Here is a 22,752-nt window from a genome sequence, read left to right as displayed (position 1 = left end):
TACTTCGGCAGTTTACTTTTTCTGCTCTCTTGTGCACGGCGGCTTGTCTCCTTCTGTGTTTTATTATTTTTATTTGTAAAATAATCCTGGAATTGTATCTTTGAGAATATTTGATCCTAGATTTAAAGTTTATTTGCAGAGAGAGAATTTGTATTTCATCTGCAACGTACCTGGGGGCTCTAACAATTTGAGGCCACTCTAATTTTTGTTTGGACTCTTTTTTTTTTCCCCCCAACACAATTGTGAGTATTAATTTCAGCATCCTATCCTATTGAGGGCAGGTATTCCAATTATTTCTCTCTGTGGAGCAAGTTTTTTTTTTTTCCCTAGTTCAATTATTTTAATAATCAAAATTATTAGACTAAATGTAGTTGAAAGTAAACTCCCAAATTTCAGTGGCTTTAAGAGAATGAAGGTTTATTTTCCTCATGCCAAGTCTGATGTGGAGTGGCCTGTCCTCTCACATTTTTAAACTGTACTGTGTGGAATACATTACCTCTAGAGGGCCAGGTCTGGAAATAGAGAACATCATTTCCACCCGCATCCTACTGGCCAGAATGCTGTCACACAGTCCCCAAAAAACTGCAGGGGAGGGTGGAAAACGGGCCTTCCCCTGTGCCCAGGAAGAGAAAGGATTATGATCAACATATAATACTGTTTCTGTCACATCCAGCAAAGTTGAATGCTTTTCTGGTGTCCAGCATTAGGTGGAGGTCTCCATTCTGACTTCCCAACTTTCAGGGGACCTAAACTTTTTTTTTATGCTCGCCTTAAGTCAGGCTTATGGTCAGTTAAAATCAAATCCTTGGGAATGCCATTTCTAGTGCTTCAGGGCTTTATGTGTTTGTACTTTGTTGACAATTCTGGCTTCAAAGAATTGCCCTTATTTTTCTGCCAGCTCATCAGTGAATATTTTTAAGGGTTTTTGGTTTGTTTGCTTTTTAAATTGGGGTATAATTGCTTTACAATGTTGTGTTAGTTTCTGCTGTACAACGAAGTGAATCAGCTATATGTATACATATATCCCCTCCCTCTGACACCTCCCTCCCCACCGCCCCACCCCACCCGTCTAGGTCACCACATGTGCACTCTTCTTAGGTATTGTGTACCAGAAGATTTCTTAGGACTAGTCTGACATATTGCTAAAAATGGAAGTCAACCCCAGTCTTTTTGAGAGTTTATTCTGGGCCCAACTGATAGCCAAACACTGATTTCTCAAATGGAAGAAGAAACTTGGTGGTTTCTTCATTTTGAAAGTGTATGAAATGTTAGGGCTGCCAGATAGCTGCTTCCTAGTCATACCGCCTCTCTCAATTTTATACTTTATGTGAGAATCCAAGTTATTCCCAGACCAAGTTATTTGGATTGTTTCCAAGGGGCTGCTGTTATCTAGCTTTCATTTAAATCGGTCCTGTGTCATCTTTCTCATTATTCTTCTTTCAAGATGTCCTTCAGGGACATTTTTTTTTTTTTATTGTATAATTCCATTTATGTGAAACTTCCAGAACAGGCAAATCCATACAGACAAACTAGGGGGTGCGAGGGGCTGGGGGGCAGCTGCTAATGGACGTGGGGTCTCCTTTCGGGGTGATTCACAACACTATGAATGTACTAAATACCCCTGGATGGTACACTTTCAAATAGTCACAATGGTGAATTTTAGCTCAATAAAAAAAAAAAAATCTTTAAAATAAAACGCACAGGGCTTCCCTGGTGGCACGGTGGTTAAGATTCCGCCTGGCAATGCAGGAGACACGGGTTCGAGCCCTGGTCCAGGAAGATCCCACATGCCACGGAGTAACTAAGCCCCTGCGCCACAGCTACTGAGCCTGCGCTCTATAGCCAGTGAGCCACAACTACTGAGCCCATGTGCCTAGAGCCTGTGCTCCACAACAAGAGAAGCCACCACAATGAGAAGCCTGCACACCGCAAGGAAGAGTAGCCCCTGCTCGCCGCAACTAGGGAAAGCCCATGTGCAGCAGCAAAGACCCAATGCAGCCAAAAATAAATAAATTTATAAAAAAAAATAAAAATAAAAAAAACGCACAACAGGTGCTCCAGCTCTGACGCGTATATCTCTGTCATAAAAGAGAAAAGCGGTAAACAATAGCGCCAGGGGCAGGGGCTGAGCAGGCCCCACCACGTCTCGGGAGCGGGGAGACGGGAGCCGGGAGCCCAGAATCTGGGGCCGCAGGGAGCCGGAGGGGCTGGGGCCGCGCTGCTGCCACATCACCGGATCGTGTACTTGTCCCACTTCTTCTCAGGGTCGTAGGGCTCCCAGCGGCTGGCGGGGAAGATGTGCTTGTTCTTCTCGTACCAGCTCCGCAGCACCACCTTGCCCGCATGCGACTCGTCCTTCTCCACGGTGGCGTCGCTGAGCAGCCGCACGTCATCGTGAACGTCGAAATTGAAGAGGGGCCCGCTCTTCCCTCGCGCCTTGGTGACGATGAAGTCGTAGAAGCTGTGGTGGTGGGGTATGATTAGGTCCTCCTTGATGTACATGAGCTTATCCACCCCTGCCGACCTTAGCTCGCTGAAGTCTTTGCGCAGGATCTCGAGGGCCTTCTCCAGGAACTGCTGCATAGTGTTGCCCTTTTTCATCTTGACTGTACGCCGGTGCCCAGAGCCATCCCAGTAACTGAAGGTGATCTCGATCTCCTCGCTCTTGATCTCTTCCTGCTTGGCTTCCCACTCCTGCCGTAGCTCCTCCCGGAGCCGATTCTCCTCCTCCTCCCGGTCTCGGTCAGGCAAGAAGCTCGTGTCCACATCTGGGTTCTTCCCCAGTTTCCTCTTCTTTGTGATCTCTTCCCTCTTCAGCTCCTCGTCGTTGTCTGCCTCATCCTCTTCCTCCAGGGTGAAGGACAGGCTGGAGATCTTCCGCTTGGCCTCCTTCTTGCGCTCCTTCTCTCGCAGCTTCTCCAGCTTCAGCTGCAGCTCTTTCGACTTCTCCTTCTTGGCCAGCTGCTTCTCCCGCTCCTTCACCAGGGCCTCCTGCTTAGCTTTCATGTCGTTCAGGGTCACAAGACCCACGGTGCTGGACTTGAGCTCCGCCTCCACGGCATCGTAGTGCACAGAGAACTTCTTGTCAATGTTGGATTTCATTATGTTCTCCTCCGCGATCCTCTGCTTCATCTGCTCCATCTGCTCGTGCTGCTTCTCCCGCTTCTTCATCAGGTGCATGGCGCGGCCCGCCTCACTCGCGGCACCCTTGTACTGAGCCATGGCGGCAGCGACAGCGGTCCGGCCGAGTCTCAGGGGCTGCAGCGGCTGTGGAGGCGGAGGCGGCCGGGCAGTCAACTGACCCCAGCGCCGCCGTGACGTCAGCTACCGGCTACCGGGGGACTCGCTGCCACCGCGCCCCGCCCCTGGCACGTGACTGCCCTTCAGGGACATTTAATCTGTGGGGAAGAAGAACTAATTTGATAACAGAAGATACAGTTGACACTTGAACAACACGGGTTTCAACTGCATAGGTCCATGTATACACTGATTTTTTTTCCATAGTAAATATGACCCAAGTTGGTTGAATCTGAAGATAAGGAGGAACCCTGGATACCAAGGGCTGACGATAATAAGTTATATGAGATTTTCTATTGTTCAGAGGGTCGGCATCCCTAACCCCCAAATTGTTCACGGGTCAGCTGTAAATTCATAATTACCCACATTCCAATTACAACTAAGTAATATAAATGACATCAAATATTGAATTTATAGTTAGCATTTCCTTTTTAATAGAACTTTAAGTAAAGCTCCCTTGTAGTAAAAACACACTGAAAACTCAAGAATTAAGATGTGGTCCAATCCAAGAGTATTTTATTGTGAGTTGTCAGTTATAGATCATGAACTAATTTAAATGTCATGTTTAACTACCTGTAAAGATTATTTTGTATTTTCTTCAAAAAAAATGATTACTATGGCATAGTTGATTTTATTTATGTTAAGTTGTTATTAATCAGGACTATATATTCTCATATAGTGTTAAACAAATTTCTATTGCAAAAAATGCTTTAAAATTACTTTTGAAAAATTTTACAAACCTTAAGAGGCAACATTGGATGAGTTCGATTTAGGATTTTAGATCGAAATTGGCTTTAGTTCATTCAGTGTCTTGATAAAGTCTCTTCTGTTTTTGTTATAATATTTCTAAAAGAATTTCAAATCTAAAAGAATTTCAAAGCCCCAATTTTCTTTTTTGTTTTTGTAAACTGACTTCAGGAAATCCACCATAAATGTTTGCTAAACAGTAGAATCAGAACTACATAAGGCAAACTTAAAACTTTTTCAAACTCTTTTTCTCAAATTATATCTTTCAGCTTGTCAAATGATATTCCCCTGTTAAAGATTGATATTCCCCGTTAAAAATTGTTTTTCTATATTGCTCCCTTTAAATGTTTTACTTTTCTTGCAATTATCAAGAAAAGTTGATTTTATGAAGCTAATTGATTTGAACTTACCTTATTATAGTCTCAAATTGTCAAATTCATGACATGTACTCTAATACCATTGTCAGTTTGGTTATAGAAGGTAATTGTTGCTTTTAAATGTTATTATTCTTGACACTTTTTCTTGTCTTTAAATTTGATAGATAATATTCCCTTGTTTCACTCATTTCTTTCCATGGCAATATAGATTGTTGCATGAATAAGACACTGCAGCTTATAAACAGTACCTTTAAGTCCAATGAAAAGAGAACATGTATTAGTTAAACAAAATTCAGCTGAGTAAATTTGAAAATCCAATCGGCTTTATCCAATGATTTATGATTCTGGCAGCAACCCACCTAGTAAACAGGTGCTCCGAGGAGTTTTGCAAATTGGAAGGCTTTTCTAGATATAAGGTGGGACAAGGAGGTTATTAGCAAAAAACAAAACAATCAAAAAAGGATTGCTTCAGGCTGAGTAACCTTTTCTTAGAGGGAAGGGCAGGGAGTCTTATCATGCAGATTGCCTCATTAGTGCTGACAAGGAAATGCCACACTGATTGGTTTAAAATTCCATTCCTGGGAAAGGCTGAAACGGCAGTTGGGTTAGATACTAAGTCTAGGTGAGGTTTAGCAGAAGTGACTCCTTTCCAGGCTTGTTTCTTTTTAATGTAGTGTTTGCACTAAAAAAAGAAATCCTGTCTGTAGCTGTTGTGCAGGTTTTCTCTCAAACATTGCTTTGACTTTATTCACGATTCCCGCAAGGTTTCCAACCTGCATCTTATAAGTATTACAAAGGTGAAGGAATATCTACTAATGAAAGCTAAACTGGCGATAGCTGGATATGGGGTATAAGCATCAATTGGGCAGCACAAACAGAAGAAAATAGAGTATTTGAGGAACAGATGACAGCACTTGAATTGGAGAGTTCAGGAAAGATCCAAGGAGGCGACAGGAGTTGAAATAGTCTATTACACTTATTCTTCTTTTTCCTTCTCTATGTTAAGCCCTAAGCGTCTAAATATTTTATGAGTGACTTTTTTCTTTCGTCGTGGGACTATTTTACCAGATTAAGTTGAAAATGGAAACTTTTATTCATATATCTAACATCTGGAAAAGCACATTCTGTAATTCAGTTAGGTAGATTTTTTTTTTTTTTTTTGCGGTACCCGGGCCTACTCACTGTTGTGGCCTCTCCCGTTGCGGAGCACAGGCTCTGGACGCGCAGGCCCAGCGGCCATGGCTCACGGGCCCAGCCGCTCCGCAGTATGTGGGATCTTCCCAGACTGGGGCACGAACCCGTGCCCCCTGCATCAGCAGGCAGACTCTCAACCACTGCGCCACCAGGTAAGCCCTCAAGTAGGTAGATTTTTATACCTTAAGGGAAGTCTTGTCAGTAGATCCCATTGAGATTCTTTCACCAGAGAAATTTCTATATACCCAACATTTTACAAACAATATTTGAGTGTTCTTGGAATTTATGCATTGATCCCAGGCTAAGAATATAATATTTCACTACCAATTCAATCAAATTTGAAAGTCTTAAGAAGGAAAAAGTAGACTGCAATGATAGTGAATGATTCAGCTGCTTGACTAGTTTCTACCACTTTTTCTGTGTATTTCCATAGCTTTGTGTCTTTTCGTTATGCAGATTTGAAGTGTTGAAAACTGTACTCCATGTATGACATACCCTAGATGAAATAAAGTATTTAGGGAGCCAGGTAGGTTAATGAGTTCACTGAAAAATAGTAAGACTGGTCTGAAGGGATTAGTTGTCTAAGGAGAGGAACAAGGAGGAGGAGGCTGGAGAAGTTTCCAGGGATCCAGAATAAACAACTTCTGCTGAGAACTGTGTATATTCATCTGTTTGGACTGCCACAGTAAAATACCACAAATTGGTTGGTGTCAACTGAAAAAGAAATGCACAGTGTGTGAGTTGTGAGTTAAGTTTTATTTGGAGCAAAATGAAGACTATAGCCCAGGAGACAGTATTTTAGGTAGCTCTGAGAAACTGCTCCAAAGAGGTGTGGGCCGGGGGGGAAGGTCAATATATATGTGATTTTGGTGAAGGGGGAGTACATGCAATCAAGCACATATGTTTTGCAGATGTTTTCTGCTAGTCTCATGAAGGTTATTGCTAGTCACAAGGAGCAGATATCACCATGAAGGATTTTAGTGCTTTTCTAGATATGAGGAGATGTAAGAATTGGGCTCATAAAATCTTCTTCTGAAAATATCTATCTGAAAGACCTGTTCTGCCAGTTTTTCCCAGAGCACAGAGTGCCTCATTCCCGATCTCCACCCTGAACTCCTTTCAGGGGGTGTTGGTCAGTAGCTGCAGTGGCTCATAATTTGATCCTTGTAGAGGTAGATGGCAAGTGCCAATTTGTAGGTGACAGTGGCTTCAAAAAAAGAAATGTATTTTCTCACCGTTCTGGAGGCTAGAAGACCAAGATCTAGGTTCCAGCTCATTCCGTTTCTGGTGAGGACTTTCTTCCTAGCTTACAGACAACCTCCTTTTTGCCATATTCCAAAATGGCCTTTCCTAGGTGCACGTGTGGAGAGAGGGTACATTTCCTGGTGTCTCTTCTTATAAAGACATTAATCCTATCAGAGCAGGACCCTACACATATGACCTCATTTAACCTTAATTGCTTCCTTAGAGGCCCCATTTCCAAAGACAGCCACACTGAGAGTTAGGACCTCAACATACAAATTTGGAGGGGAGGGAAACAGTTCATTTCATAACCCTGTGTGTCTCATAGTAGGCTGTAAGCCAATAAGGAGTAGCCGAGGGCGTTTCTCAAGTTCAGTTTCTGAGTCGTCTCTGTTCAACTCACCTGACCAAATGCAGATTCAGGGATTTCTGAACTCACATATTTACTGAAATAAAACCTCTAGGATTGGGGCAAAAATATCAGTTTTAAATAAGACCAGGTAATTAATTTATACATCAAATATTAAGATTCATAGCCTAAAATACTTAAAAAGAGTTGATACTAGGAGAAATCAGTAGTTTCCATCAGAGAGGCTATTTTATTGGCACTTGTTAGACTTCTACTGTGTATAAATGGAAGTGTTGATGAGGACAACATTTTTTTCTTCCCTTTTAAGTTCTTCTGGCTGGTCTAAGAATTAAATTTACATGAGACAGATTAACAGGAGAAAAAAAAAATTAACAATATGTATACGTGGGAGAGACCCAGGAAAACTGAGTAACCCCTGAAAATGGCCAAAACCCTCACCTTAAATACCGTCTTCAGTTAAAGACTAAAGAGGATGTTGGGGGTAGGGGTTTGGGACTTCAGAGGGGAGGAAGACAGATCACACTGAGATGGAACAGCAAATTTTGGGTAAATGTTTGTTGGGCCCTGCAGAGGCAATAGGGCAGAGTGGACTTTGATCCTAGGCCATGTTGAATTTCCCTACCATACCTGCGTCATATTCTCTATAGATATCTCTCTGATAGCTCTTATCTGGAACAGGCCCTTTATCTATATTCTTTGAGGCAGTTAAGAAGGATGTAACAAGAAAAACTTTCTGAGTCATTGTTATTTATTTATTGAATATTTATTTTAATCTAATTTTTAAAAATTGAAGTATAGTTGACTTATGTTAGTTTCCGATGTACAGCATAGTGATTTGATAATTTTATAGATTACACTCCATAAAAATATATTATAATATTACTGACTCTATTCCCTTTGATGTACATTACATCCTGTGAATTATTTATTTTATAACTAGTAATTTGTACCTCTTAATCCCTTTTACCCATCCCCCAACCCACTTCCCCTCGGCAGCCAACTGTTCATTCTCTATACCTATGAGTCTGTTTTGTTTTATTTGTTCATTTGTTTTGTTTTTTAGATTCCACATATAAGTGAAAACATATAGTATTTGTCTTTCTCTGACTTATTTCACTTAGCATAATACCCTCTAGGTCCATCCATATTATTGCAAATTGCAAAATTTCACTTTTTTTTTGTATGAGTAGTGTTCCATATTGTGTGTGTGTGTGTGTGTGTGTGTGTGTGTGTGTGTGAGAGAGAGAGAGAGGTGTATAGAGATTTTATATATTTAAATATTAATATATATTATTATCCATTCATCTGTCCATGGACATATGGGTTGCTTTCATACCTTGGCTATTGTAAATAAGGCTGCTATGAATATTGGGGTGCATATATCTTTTTGAACTAGTGTTTTCATTTTCTCTGGATAAATACCCAGGAGTGGAATTGCTGGATCTTATGGTAGTTTTATTTCTAATTTTTTTAGAAATCTTTATACTGTTTTCCATAGTGGCTGTATCAATTTACTTTCCACCAACACACCAACAGTGCATGAGGGTTCCCTTTTCTCCACATCCTCACCAACACTTTTTATTTCTTGTCTTGTTGATGATAGCCATTCTGAAATGTGTGAGGTGATAGCTCACTGAGGTTTTGATTTGCATTTCCCTGATGATTAGTGACAGATGAGCATCTTTTCATGTGCCTGCTGGCCATCTGTATGTCTTCTTTGGAAAAATTCCTCTGCCCATTTTTTAATTGGATTGTTTGTTTTTTTGATGTTGAGTTGTATGAGTTCTTCATATATTTTGGAAACTAACCCTTTATCAGGCATATCATATGCAAATATCTTCTGCCATTCAGTAGGTTGCCTTTTCATTTTGTTCATGGTTTCCTTAACTGTGCAAAAGCTTTTTAGTTTGGTATAGATGTCCCATTTTTTTCATTTTTGGTTTTGTTGTCCTTGCCTGAGGAGACATATGAAAAAAATAGGCTAAGAGCAGTGTCAAAGAGCATACTGCCTATGTTTTCTTCTAGGAGTTTTATGGTTTCAGGTCTTACATTTAAGCAGTTTATCCATTTTGAGTTTCTTTTTTGTACATGGTGTGACAAAATGGTCTAGTTTCATTCTTTTACATGTAGCTGTCCAGTTGTCATAGCACTACTTTTTGAAGAGACTGTCTTTCCCTGTTTCCTATTCTTACCTTCTTTATTGTAGATTAATTGGCCACATGTGTATGGATTTATTTCTGGGCTCTCTAGCTCTCTAATCTGTTCCATTGATCTATGTGTCTGTTTTTATGCCAGTACCATACTCTTTTGATTACTATAGCTTTGTAGTATACTTTGAAATCAGGGAGTGTAATGCCTCCTGGTTTGTTCTTTCTCAAGATTAATCTGGCTATTTGGGTCTTTTGTGGTTCCATAAAAATTTTAGGATTATTCTAGTTCTGTGAGAAATGCCATGAGTATTTTGACAGGGATTGCATTGAATTTCTAGATTGCTTTGGATAGTATGGCTATTTTAATATTAATTTCAATCCACAGCACAAAAAATTATTTGTGTTGTCTTCAATTTCTTTCACCAATGTCTTAATGTTTTCAGAGTACAAGTCTTTCACCTCCTTGGTTAAATTTATTCCTAGGTATTTTATTCTTTTTGATTTGATTGTAAATGGGATTTTTAAACTTTCTGATAGTTTATTATTACTGTATAGAAATGCAACACATTTCTATATATTAATTTTGTATTCTGCAACTTTACTGAATTCATTGATGGGGTCTTGTAGTTTTTTGGTAACATCTTTAGGATTTTCTATGTATAATAATCATGTCATCTGGAAACAGTGAGTATTTTACTTCTTCCTTTCCAATTTGGATTTATTTTATCTCTTGTCTGATTGCTGTGGCTAGGACTTCCAATACTATTTTGAATAAAAGTGGTGAGAGTGAGCATCATTGTCTTGTTCCTGATCTTAGAGGAAAAGCTTTTAGCTTTTCACCATTGAGTATGAAGTTAGTTGTGGGTTTGTCATAAATGGCTTTTATTATGTTGAGGTATATTTCCTCTATACCAACTTTGTTAAGAGTTTTTTCATGAATGGATGTTGTATTTTGTCAGATGCATTTTCTGCATCAAATGAGATGCACATGTGATTTTTATTCTTCATTTTGTTAATGTGTTAACTTTTAGAATTGCTTTTAGAGTTGTTGCTTTTCGAATTGTTCTATTTGTAGTTGTGGTTTTGATGTATCTGTGAGGAGGTAAACTCAGAGTCTTCCTACTCTGCCATCTTGATCCCACCATTTCTGAGTCTTCAATTTTTTAAAAATAATCAGCCTAAATTAATCTTAATGCCAAAAGGACACATTTTGGGGTGGCAAATTTTGCTCCCCTACACTCCCACCTTTGAAACTTCTCCAAGAAATTTCACAGTCCAGAAGCTGAGTTGGTAGATTGTTCCATGTTATTGAGTCACTTAGTCCTGACAATAGGTCAGTCCAGTTAAATTCATTTCAAGAGGCGCTGATGCAGGTGGACTCTCAGAGTTAAGCCTATAATATGCAAGCAGTCAGGATTTTAATAAGATGCATTTCTATGGGTGAAAGAAAAACAATGGTTAATGATTGGAACAAATTATAAAACCAGTCTCTGGATCCTGAGAGCTGCCAGATGAGATTTCTAGATGTCAGGCTCAAAGCATCTTCAGCTGGAGTGAGGGCAAGCAGCGACAATCTGACAGATTTTCCTGTTTTATGTTTTAAGTGTCTCTGATGATGTCATCGAGTGTTTGGGTAAATTTTCTGAGTGGCTTACATAGCAACAGGCTCAAATATTGTCTAAACATGGACTGTTGTTGTGGTCTCTCTTAAGTCTATATCAAATCGTTCAGCTTTTGTTTGCAGGGCTTCAGGAGAAGGACAGCTTTTTCTCTCAATCATTCTAAGTAAAATGTGGGTGAAATATTGGAAACACTAGTTTGGAGAGTTGTAGGCAAATATTTGAGGAAACTAGAAATAGGACCAAGTCCAGTTTACAGGTAGAAAAATGAAGATGATTTATGGAACTAGAATTTAATATCCACAATTGTGTATTATAGTTTCTACTGAAACACATTGTTTTTTTCCTCTCTAAAATCACACTTATTTTTACCAAAGAGAGCCAAATTGAGGCTAATCTGTTTGTAAAATAAGTCTAGTTTTAATAAACCTGGCCTGGTTACATAATTCCAGCAAGAATAGTGATTGAGCATATAGACTCCATTAACAATGCTTTGCTGGAACTTTTCATAAGGACTCTCCAGACTGAACTTTTAAATGCCTCTGAGGCCAGGAATCCAAGTCAATAACTTGCAGCAGACTCATCTGTAATACTTATGGATTTGGGACAACTCCTCTCTTCTTGAGGTCCCCCAGATTTCCTATGGTTCCTGTACCTTCCAGGAAGTGACCTTCTTTAATCACCTGGTAAGGCTGCTTACACCCTCTAAGCAATGTACCAGGCAGTTTTTCCAAGGGACTTTTAGACTTCATAAAGTCAACCTTAGCTTCTTAAGTCTGTCTAGTCACATGTGATTCAAGGCACATTCTCAGTTATGACATTCCAGTCAAATCTTTGGTAATATAACCAGTGTTCCCAATTGTGTCCTGTTACAAGCAGAACAGATTCTTAGTGAATTTATGTAAAAAAGTATATCACCATGAAAATAAGAATATTAAAATTTGCCAAATTCTAGAGGGATCAGGTAGGGAGGAAAGATAAATGTTTCAGTTCTGTTTATAGAAGTATAATTTGCCAAATTGCTGCAAGTCATAGCATAAGGCGAAAGGTTTCTTTATATATGGAAAACAAAGAGTAAACAGCAGTAATATTTCAGATAAGAAGTCATGAAAATTGTAATCATATTCATTAGTTCATTGACTCCCTTGTAAGTAGTTCTTGTTGTTCTTGATCGGTTTTTAACAGTTTTATGAAGCCATCAGTTTTCCATTAGAGTTCTGTATTTTCTTTCCAAGTTCAGTGGTATAAAATGAAAGTTTTCAGAAACATATTTTGTCAAAAATTCTTTCTATGAATCTTCTTGAAGATGAAACGTTTTTGCAAAAGTGTCAAAGTAAAAAACAGAATTGTCTATAAATGCCAAAAGCATAGTAAAGATCTGATTCATTATAATGCAATTGACAGGTAAATTTAGTTATTTCTGCAACACATAGAATTTGAAGATACGTAGAATTATGACTGATAACATTTTACTGTTACATTAGCAGACTTTTAGGAATTTCATATAATTTCTAGAACATTAGAAATGTTCTTACAATATAATGTAAGAAGGTTATTCCTCATATTTTTCTTACCACAATATACATGTACGTTCTTTACATACAGGTATGCTTTCCTTATTTCTAGTGGATTTAATCACATATTAATTAGATTTCTTAACCCTTAGAAACTTTTAATTTCTAGTGAAAAGTAAGAGGTAAACAATTACGAAGTGCCTTCTTTTTTTTCTTATAAATGTATTTATTTATTTAGGCTGCATTGGTTCTTTGTTGCTGCGTGCAGGCTTTCTCTAGTGGTGGGAGCGTGGGCTACTCTTCATTGCGGTGCGCAGGCTTCTCATTGTGGTGTCTTCTCTTGTTGTGGAGCACTGGCTCTAGGCACGTGGGCTTCAGTAGTTGTGGCACGTGGGCTTCAGTAGTTGTGGCTCGCGGGCTCTAGAGCACGGGCTCAGTGGTTGCGGTGCACAGGCTTAGTTGCTCAGCGGCATGTGAGATCTTCCTGGCCCAGGGCTCGAACCCGTGTCCCCTGCATTGGTAGGTGGATTCTTAACCACTGTGCCACCAGGGAAGCCCTATGAAGTGTCTTTTAAATTAGCATTCTATGGATTGGCATACTTGTAAATTGGGTTGGCCAAAAATTTCGTTCGGTTAGTGTATAACTGCTCAATAAAATTCTTGGTGAAAGTGAAAAATGTCTTACTTTTACTTAAAACCGAATGAACTTTTTGGCCAATCCAGTACTTCTTAGAAATACGTGCTTTCTCATAAAAAATTTCTCAGTGCGTCATAAGACATGCTTAGTAATAGACCCCAATATTTTAATTCCTCTGTAAAAGGAAGCAAACAGTAGTTAAACCTATATACAATAACCAATGTTTCATTATTTAATCTTATTTGGAAATGATCTAGATATTCAGTGAAGTTAACTTAATATTTAACTTAGCAAAACTTTAAGGTTTCTAGTAACCAAAAAGATTTTGGAAGTTATTTTTACATACACACATACCGTAACACATAATTATTATTAAAATGTTCACCTCAAAACATTTTATCCTGCTTAAATCTATTTAATTTTACTTGTTCTGTTACGGAGTCTAAGCTTGCTCTGCTTGTCACATGACAGGCCAATGAATCAGGAGACGAGGTATTGAGGCAAGGAATGGGATTTTATTCGGAAAGCCTGCAGACTGAGAAGATGGCAGACTAGTGTCTCTGAAAAACCATCTTAGCAATCTGGATGCCAGTTTCTTGTATAGAATCAGAGAGGGAGTGGTGGTGACGAAGTAAAGTAAAAGGGCCATCAGTCTTGCAGAACATCTCCTGGAATGCCCAGCCTCGGTGGGTGAGGGGATGTGTTAGTTTCTTCTTTCTTGCAGCCATCCACAGGTGAGCAGGGTCAGATTGTCTCCCGGTGAGCTGAACTGCAGAGGGGCAGGGTTCCCCGAGGCAGGCCGTTATGTATGATCATAATAACAAAAGCAACAAAAAGCAAAGGTTAAAGTCAAAGAAAAAGATCCCACATGGAGTCCGATTTAGCCCTTCGGTGTTATAGTTCTTTACAATTATGTTTAGATTACCTATTAAAATTTGATGTCTCAAAGTCAACTGTCATCTTAAGCTGTTTTTCTTTTTCCTGACACATTTTGTAACAGATAATATGAGCTTATTTGACTTTTAGTAGACCTAGGTAGAATAAAAGAATTGTACTTAATGCTGATAACTCTAAAGACATCTCTATTTTAATTAAACCAAAACCTTAAACTTGTTTTAATTTACTGAAGTTTAATTCTAGATCACGTGAACTTGAAAAACAGTTGGCTTCGTTTCTATTATACTTCTGAGATTTAGAAATGTTTAATTCATAAGTGCTTACTTTTAAGCTTAATAAATAGAGCTCTTTTATAAATTAATTTTAGTGATACCATCTATGGGATAAAAAAACGATTGTGCATCTACAATAGACACATAAAAACATATAGACAGATGCAAACAGATCTTATAGCTTTCATTTAATATATAAAATATATTAAAAATACCTTAGGTACAATAGTACAAAATTCACTAGTTTATAAATAACCGTTGGAATAAGTTAAGTTTATCTGTTCAGATAGCTAAGGCTTTTTACTATTGGTGGAAAAAACTTGTATCATTTGTATTTGTCCTTGACGTCTAATCTTGAATTAGATTTTGAGTGAGGGAGACTTTCACTAGTTTCTGCTTTTAAAAGGTCTCTTTCCCCCTCTTTTTTTCTTTGGCTTTAGGTTCTACTGCTTGAGTTAACTGGGCTCAGTCTTAGGAGATTGTGGGTTGTGTTTACATTTCTGATTTTGTATAGTTTGCCAGACGAAGGTAGTTGCTTCCGTTAACCCTTGAACATTGGCCCCAAGCTTCTACCTTACACTATGTGAGCTCAGGCAATCCCACTGGTTCCCTTGAGCATTTGTTTAACTAACAAAGATTGAAGGGGTGGATTTACATACTCTGTTTTATAATACCAGGGAGGGGAAATGTTCCCCAGTGAGACATGACACCCATCCTGATAATACAATCATGCAAAAAACAGGCAACCACATTACATAAAGCCTATTCAAATACTTTCACCTCACTTCCGTCAACTCTTATACTTTTAACCATTGCCTTCACTAGGACCCCATCAACAAGTCTTGGTCTTACAACACTAGATAGGGGAAGTGTTACTGGCCAGACAGAACATCCATTCCCATAAAGCATGAAGGCAATGTTGACATAACCTCCTCACATAACACCCGCTTAAATATTCCAACCTTTATAATCTTACCAACCCTAATTGTAGCCAGGCCCCACCAATAGATTTTGGTACCAAAGCTCATGGGGTTACTGCATCAAGGAATCCTGGAAACTTCTCCTTTCTACCCCCAGGCCCTTTTACCTACTTTTTGGTAAAAGGCCTTAGGTCCCCAGTGAGGGGTCAAACCAAGGGACCCAGGTTCTTTTGTCAATCTTTAGTTAGATTAATCAGCCTAACTGCTGCCCCAAGCCATTGCTGGTTAGGTTTCTCATCGTAAATTTTGCCTTCTGCATTTTTAAGTTTCTCCAAACTGAGGTAAATAGAGTGCATTTGTTTGGGACCTGTTAGTGTTAGACAACCAGCAAGGTGTCCCTTTGACCCACCCAACCTTTAATAGTGCTGTATTAAAACTTTTGTTTTAACCCCATCAACGTCTGTTTTATTCATCCCATTTCTTAATAACCATCTAAAAATGTTTACCCTGCTGGGGTGAGTCCCATGATTCTTCCCTTTCTGATTCCTTTTTGTTCTGCCTCTTTGAATATCTCCTTTATTTACCTTATTTCTTAATAACCCTTCAAAAATTTCCAACTAGTTGGGAAGAGTCCCTTGGTTTCCCCTTGGCCTCTTCCCATTCTTTTGTTAATTAACCTAATTAGCATCTGTAAGGCCCATGAGGAGAAGCTGAGAGCCAAATTTGATGAGATTTCCTGAACTGTTTTTTTTTTAATCAAGAGAGTTCTTAAGACTAGCTATTCTATTTCTTTGTATCCATCTTTTAATTTGATCTTTTCCTAGGTACCAAGAAAATCAGCTGTTTGTAATGAGAGCTCTCTGAAAAATTTACCAATTTAGAAGTTTTTCCAGTTTAAGGGACTCATTGGCCATTGATGAGTAGACTCTTAATAGTGACTCAAATGATAAACTTTTTTATGGCTTAATCATTGTCACAAGAAGCATACCCAAAGGAGAGTGCAAAAAGATGCAGCCCTCAGATGGTCCAGAAAGTCCACTCCCAAGAATAGTTTAACAAAGTTGCACAAGCGTACTCACAAAGCAACATCTTTGTTGAGATGACAAAGATCCCTTATGGACTGGGACCCCTTATGACAAACTCCCTGAGAGCTGGCATGGGTAGACAAACAGATGCCAGTCGCTTTGTTACCTAATTCTGATCAACTGGTTACAGCTGCTTAGATCCCAGTCTATTCAATTGACCACCAAATGCACGTATGTGCACCTTCCAGATGGCAGAGACCAGAAAGTATATTCTCACTTGTCATAAAAGTCAAACTCTCAGGATACAGAACAAGACAAAAAACACAACAGAAACAAAGAAAAACAGTGACCATCTCCAGGAGGGAAATGATCAATTAAGCCATAAATTACTCTATGAAATTTACCAGAGTTGCTAAGTCCAAGGAACTAGTTCCACAAATATTTTCTCCTGCTAATCTAATTTTAGAAGAAGAAAAGAGTCTTAGCACGCATTCTCCTTTCCAACAGGACCTGCAGGCAGAGATCAGGGAGACTGACATGGTAAGAATTCTTACTTTCTGCTGTCCTTTGTCATTTGTCTCAGGATCTCCTCCTGGCTGCAGCAGCCTCAGGGAGAAAAGCTGAATCCTGCCGACTACACCAACTGTTTGCAAGGAAGAAATTTTCCTCTGCTTTGTTAGGTCCTTCTGGCTGATCTAAGAATTAAATTGACATGAGAGAGATTAACAGGAGAAAAATTTAAAAGTTTAATTACGTGTATACATGGGAGAGACACGGGAAGACTGAGTAACTTGTCAAAATGTCTGAAAACCTCAACTTAATTACCACCTTCAGGTAAAGGCAAAGGAGGATGTTGTGGGTAGTGGCTTGGGACTTCAAAAGGGAAGAAGAAAATTCACATGGAGGTAATAAAGCAAATGTTTGGTAAACAAATGTATGCTGGGCCATGCAGAGACAGTGGGACAGAGTAGACTCTGTTGTCTAGTGCCCGCCACCACACCTAGCCCCATATTCTTGGCAGATAACTCTGGTGATAGCTCTATTCTGGAAACAGGCCTTTTACCTCAATTCTTTTAAGCAGTTAAGGGGGAATTAACAGAAAAATTCCTGAGTTTTCTGTTTCTTAAAAATAATCAGCCTAAATTAATCCTCATGCCAGAGAGACACATTTTTGGGGTGGTAAATTTTGCTTCCATAGACAAACTTAATAGTACTCATTTTAATAAATAACTTTGTTGCACCAAAATGACAAGAATGGTTTTCTTGTCCTTTGATAGTTTGCTATAATGTTTAGCAACATAGTTAATTTGATGAAGAATCTTGTCATTTGGACCCATTTAAAAAAAAAAAAAATCCTTGTTCTTAGGTGTTGGGGTTGGCATAAATTCCAAAGAGTGATTTATTCAAATTCAGTTAAAAAAATTGAGGAAGGTAACTGTAAGGTCGGATCTTAACAAACGGCACCGCGAAACAGAGGAAAGCTTCAAGTGAGCTTTATTAGGGAGCGCTCCCGGGTGACGTTCACTGGTCCGAGAGAAAGGGGCCAGAGAAGTCACACCCGGGAGAGAGTTGGGCAAGATTTTATAGGGGAAGAAGGGAAAGGGGTGTGGTGAATCTGGGAGGGCGCAGAGTATTCCTTATTTGGTGGTCTTTTCGGGTATCCTGGGGAACCGTTAGTCCCGCCCCTCGAAAGGCGGGAAGGCTGGGCCGGGTTCAAAGTCCCCAGGTCAGTTCCTGGAACTGGGTGGTCCGGAATGTCTCCAGGGCAGTTTCTGTAACTGAGTGGTCCGGAGAATTTGGTTCTGATGCAACCTGTGAATCTGATTGTGTTCCCCTGCCTCGGGCCAGTTGGCCTTACATCCCGACATCTTTGGTGTAATGGGGCAGCGTTTTGATCTCCGGCTACTTCATGCTGAATGGGGACGTCGAAAGGGGAGTCGGGCGACCAGAGGTCCGAGGCTTAGGGGAGACCAGTGGGGGGTTCTGTAGGAAGCAAGGTGTAAGGACCGAGGAGCATTTGGTTTGTGGCCACCCGAGAGACTTCCTCCATGCGCCTGCGAAGGAACCTAAGAAAACAGGGAGCAAGCATAAGCAAGATACAGATGAGAATTACGGGGCCTGAGATTGGTGTTAGCCAGGTATAGAGGGTGGATCGCCGCCAATCGGGAATTGGGGAGGCGGACTGTTGGTGTTTGCGTTGGAGTTCTTGTCTTAAGCGATGGAGGGCTTTTACGTTGTCTTCGACGAGTCCTGTTTCATTGATGTAATAGCAGCATTCCTCCTGTAGGAAGAGGCAGGCACCTCCTTTGTCGGCCGTCAGGAGATCCAGGGCTCATCGATTCTGGAGAGCGACTTGGGCTATGGAGGTGATTTGGAGCTGGAGAGAGGAGATGGAGCCGGCGGAGGCTTCAATGGCTATAGCTGGAGTTTATGTTCTAAGTCGCGGGATGTTGAAACGCTGTGTGTTAGAGCTCCCCCGCTAGGCCTGCAGCGACCAGGGAGGAGGCGAGAGAGATGCCTGCGACCAGAGGAAGAAAGATAGCTAGCTCTTTTTCGTCGGGTAAGGGGTGGCGTGATTAGCGAGGAAAATTCGGCTTGGCTATACAGTGTGAGTTGTGGGACGAGAGTAACGGGGATACATGGGAAGGGGGAGGAAGACTTGATCTCTTTTGTGAGGGAACCATTGCACCACAAAAACATGCCTGGTGGTGCTTCAACTGATGTGTTTACCGTGAGGGATGAGTTGCAAAGAAACCCAGTATCAGCTAGACTTGGGCTGCTGCCGTAACAGATGGTGAGATTTTTTGAATCAAGGAATATGGGGACTTTTAACGGGGAAAAAGGTGGGTTTTGGGAGGTGTGGGAAGTAGAATTGAAGGGCTGGTCGAGTGGGACAGCAGCCAAGGGTGGCCGGCCAGGCGAGGCACATAGAAAGCAGTCGGAGATGTTACCTGTTCCTGTGTGGTTGAGTATCTGTACTGCTTGACGGATGAGGGTCAACCAAGAAAAAGATCCTCTTTGTGTTCGGGGTGAGGTAGTTGGTGTCTTAGGGCTTGTTCTGTTTCCTGGATGGCAGTGGCTTGTTCGCTCAACTGTTGGATAACTTTGGGAATCAAACTGATACATGAGCGAAAGACTCTGATAGAGCCCACGGGGTAGGCATCAGTTGCCCATCGGTAGATCTTTCCTTGTACCCCTTTTACCCATCTTGTGTCCCAGGGATCTTTGATGTTGATGAATAATTGACATTTGTGGTGAGCAGGTGGGATTGTTGGAGAGAGCTCCTGGTATCTAGTTTTGCCACATGGATGTTACATGAGTGATAGGGGCACCCCCCATAGGTCTCATTCCACCATTGACAGTAGTCTCGGTTCTGATCATAAGTGAAGCAGACAGCGGGGGTGGACATCCCAGGTGAACACCTTCTCTGTTAGAGATGGGGATCTGGACTTTTACCAAGGCCTGGCACCCATCTGGTGTGTAGGAATTCGGGGCCGTAGGCCTCCTTGTGGGGAGACGGATGCGCAGGTTTGGCAGGCCATGTGAGTCTTTGAGATGGCCTAAGTCCTGACAGATGAAAGAGGGGGGTCCAAAAAACCGGAACATTGCTTTTGGACGAATGTGTAAGGATTTATGGATGTCTGATAGGAGGCCGGCTGCTTGGGCCAGAGGTAGGGCAATTTTGTTGTCTATAAAAATCCATCCTTTGTTGTCTTTGTGTCCCCCTTTTGATAGTAAGGCAGGTTCCTCGTGCGGGGTATATGTGGGTTGGGTAGGACTGGTAAAAAATAGGAGTGGAGCTGGAGGATCCCCTTTTGTAAGCTCTCGGGCCACGGAATCGGCCTTCGAGTTACCTTGTGCTATTGGGTTGGATGGGAGTTGATGACCCCTGCAATGGATAATTGCTACTTCTTTAGGAAGCTGGAGGGCCTCCAGGAGTTTTGCAATGAGGGAAGCGTTGACCACTGGGGATCCCTTAGTGGTCAGAAATCCATGTTCCCTCCATAGTGCTGAGTGGCTGTGTGCAATGAGAAAGGCATATTTAGAGTCTGTGTAGATGTTAACCCTTTGGTCTTTGGAAAGGTTAAGGGCTCGTGTAAGTGCGATTAGCTCAGCCTTTTGGGAGGTCGTTCCTTCTGGGAGGCTGTTAGCCTCGATAATAGTTGAGATAGTTACCACCGCGTAGGCTGCCCGTCGGCGCCCGTCAGGACCGAGTATCGAAGTACCGTCCACAAAGAGAGTGCGGTCCGGATTTGAAAGAGGGGTGTCAAAGAGTCCCTCTCTTGGTGGTTTGAAGGCTTCTATGACATGAGGGCAGGAATGGGATGGAAAACCCCCCGTGCCAGAGATAGGCAGGAGGGAAACCGGGTTCAGGCGAGGGGAGAGATCAAGAGAAATAGCTGGGTTTTCAATGAATAGTAGGTGGAACTCCTGGATGCGGGAGGGGCGCAGGAGGGAGAGAGACTTGCTGCCTAGGAGGTCGACCAGCCGGTGGGAGGAAAACACGGTTAGTGGGTGGGCCAGAGTCAGTTTGAGTGTTTGGTCAGTTCGGCTGCCGCTGCTAGGGCCGAAGGCATGGCTGCCATCCCCGAATGGTTGGGTCTAGCTGTTTGGAGAGGTAAGCCACGGGGCGGTAGGAAGGCTCTACAGGCTGGGCAAGGAGTCCAGTGGCTATTCCGGCCCGTTCATCTACAAAAAGGTGAAAAGGTCGGTTTGGGTTAGGGCTAGAGGAAGCAGGTCGGGCCATGAGACACGGACCTCAAGGGACAGTTTGGTAAGATGGTCTTTTAAGATCCCATTGGCGCGTTCAACCTTACCGGATGATTGGGGGTGGTAGGGGATGTGGAGTTTCCAGGTGATCTGGAGAGCCTCTGATACCTGTTGAACCACCTGAGAGACAAAGGCGGGTCCGTTATCCGACTGAATGGAGACCGGCAGACCAAATCGGGGGATGATGTGTTGAAGTAGGATGGTGGCGACTTCTCTGGCCCCTTTCTCTCGGACCAGTGAACCTCGTCCGGGAGCGCTCCCTAATAAAGCTCACTTGAAGCTTTCCTCTGTTTCGCGGTGCCGTTTGTTAAGATCCGACCTTACAGTAACAGATTTTCTTATTGTGTGAAAGAATACCAATGCATGATTAAAAAACAAAACTTTTCTTTGAATTGTAAATATCCACCTGAAATTGGCAAATTTACTGGTGGGGAAGATGAAAGGGAAACCTGTCTTTTATTTGTGGATTGATTATTCCTCTGTCGATGTCCAAGGGCAAAAATCAAGCAGAAGAAACAAGTTGCTATTTGCAAAGTGTTAAAACAACAGCCAGATTGTTTCTTCTTCACGTACTGTGCACAGTATGGGCTGGCACCCCTGTGGTAGCTTAGAAATCTCAAATGCTGTCAGGAAAAAACAAACGCAGCCCTGCAGGTAGAATTAAAGGATGGAAAAACAAACAAGGAGGAAGACGAAGAATTTATTGGCAGTTAACAAAAAATGATATATTTGCTAACAGAGTGGTGGAAACTGCTCAGAGAGGAGGGGGTTATCTCAGGAAATGTCTTTCTCCCATTTTGCTGTCTTTGTTCCTGCCTGTAGCATAGATGTTTATTTAATTACCAGTGCATTCTTTTAAGATGTAAAATTTCCTTTATGACCCTAAAGCCTGTATAGCCTGCATGATGGTGTTGACTTGAAGAGTTCATATATTACTTAGATACTTATTGAAAGAGTGTCTTAGGAAGCTTTTTCAGTGAAAACTGAGTGGTAGAAAATAAAATTTTTTAAAAATTTTCTTTTGTTACTAAACTAGTCTTAAGCTATTTACCTGGATTATGTGCAAGGCAAACACTTGTGGTAAACAGTCTGTTTCTCTCTCTCTCTCCCCATAAGAAATATTAAATTTCTGGAATTTTGGAGTCATTGTAATATCAATCACCGATATTGTATAGACAATTTTAGCATAAACACGTGTTTAAATTGTTAATGATACTCTGGTCACAGTGACTGAAAAGATAAACTAATTCACTCCAAAAAATGGAGTCCATTAGCCAGTTTTACTGACAACGTGTGTTGTTTGACTGAAATGACCAAATGACCAATTTTATCTTTTCTGTTGTTTGATTGGTTTTCTGCATTTCCTTGTTGTCTTTTCTTACTCAGTATAAATCAGATTTTATCCTGATCATTTTCATAGCATTTTTAGGGAGGTGGATTGGTGGTAAGAATCTGTCTATTCCTCTAAGAGTGCTCCAAACTGATTTTCACTTGTAGTAGTTTAGTGCGTCATGTGTTTTAACTTAATAACTGGAGATGGGGAAAGGATTGCTACTACTAAAACACATGAACTATAAATACTTACCTAGAAATTTCTTGGTAATGGACTCTTTTGCTAAATAATAAATTCCTCAGGAAGTAAAAGATACCATGTTAAAAAGTTTTAGCCACAGGGTGACTCATCTGGACTATGGGATAATCATTTATACTTGTATATCATT

At 40.9% G+C, this 22,752-nt stretch overlaps 2 protein-coding genes across 5 annotated transcripts in view; one reads left to right on the top strand and one right to left on the bottom strand.

Annotated features, from left to right (window-relative positions):
* The window catches only part of TMTC2 (transmembrane O-mannosyltransferase targeting cadherins 2), an 847,045-nt gene that overhangs the window by 448,469 nt on the left and 375,824 nt on the right, over positions 1-22,752 (top strand). The window lies entirely within an intron of this gene.
* On the bottom strand, positions 2,212-3,225 carry LOC116760597 (protein FAM50A-like). Its single transcript, XM_032645691.1, has one exon. It carries the CDS (start codon positions 3,220-3,222, stop codon positions 2,230-2,232), a length of 993 nt encoding a protein of 330 aa, XP_032501582.1. The 5' UTR covers positions 3,223-3,225; the 3' UTR covers positions 2,212-2,229.

The sequence above is a fragment of the Phocoena sinus genome, chromosome 10, assembly GCF_008692025.1.
Source record: "Phocoena sinus isolate mPhoSin1 chromosome 10, mPhoSin1.pri, whole genome shotgun sequence".
In the NCBI taxonomy this organism is placed as follows: Eukaryota; Metazoa; Chordata; class Mammalia; order Artiodactyla; family Phocoenidae; genus Phocoena; species Phocoena sinus.
The sequence above is the reverse complement of the archived record's forward strand: the minus strand, read 5'-3'. Positions and strand labels throughout refer to the sequence as shown.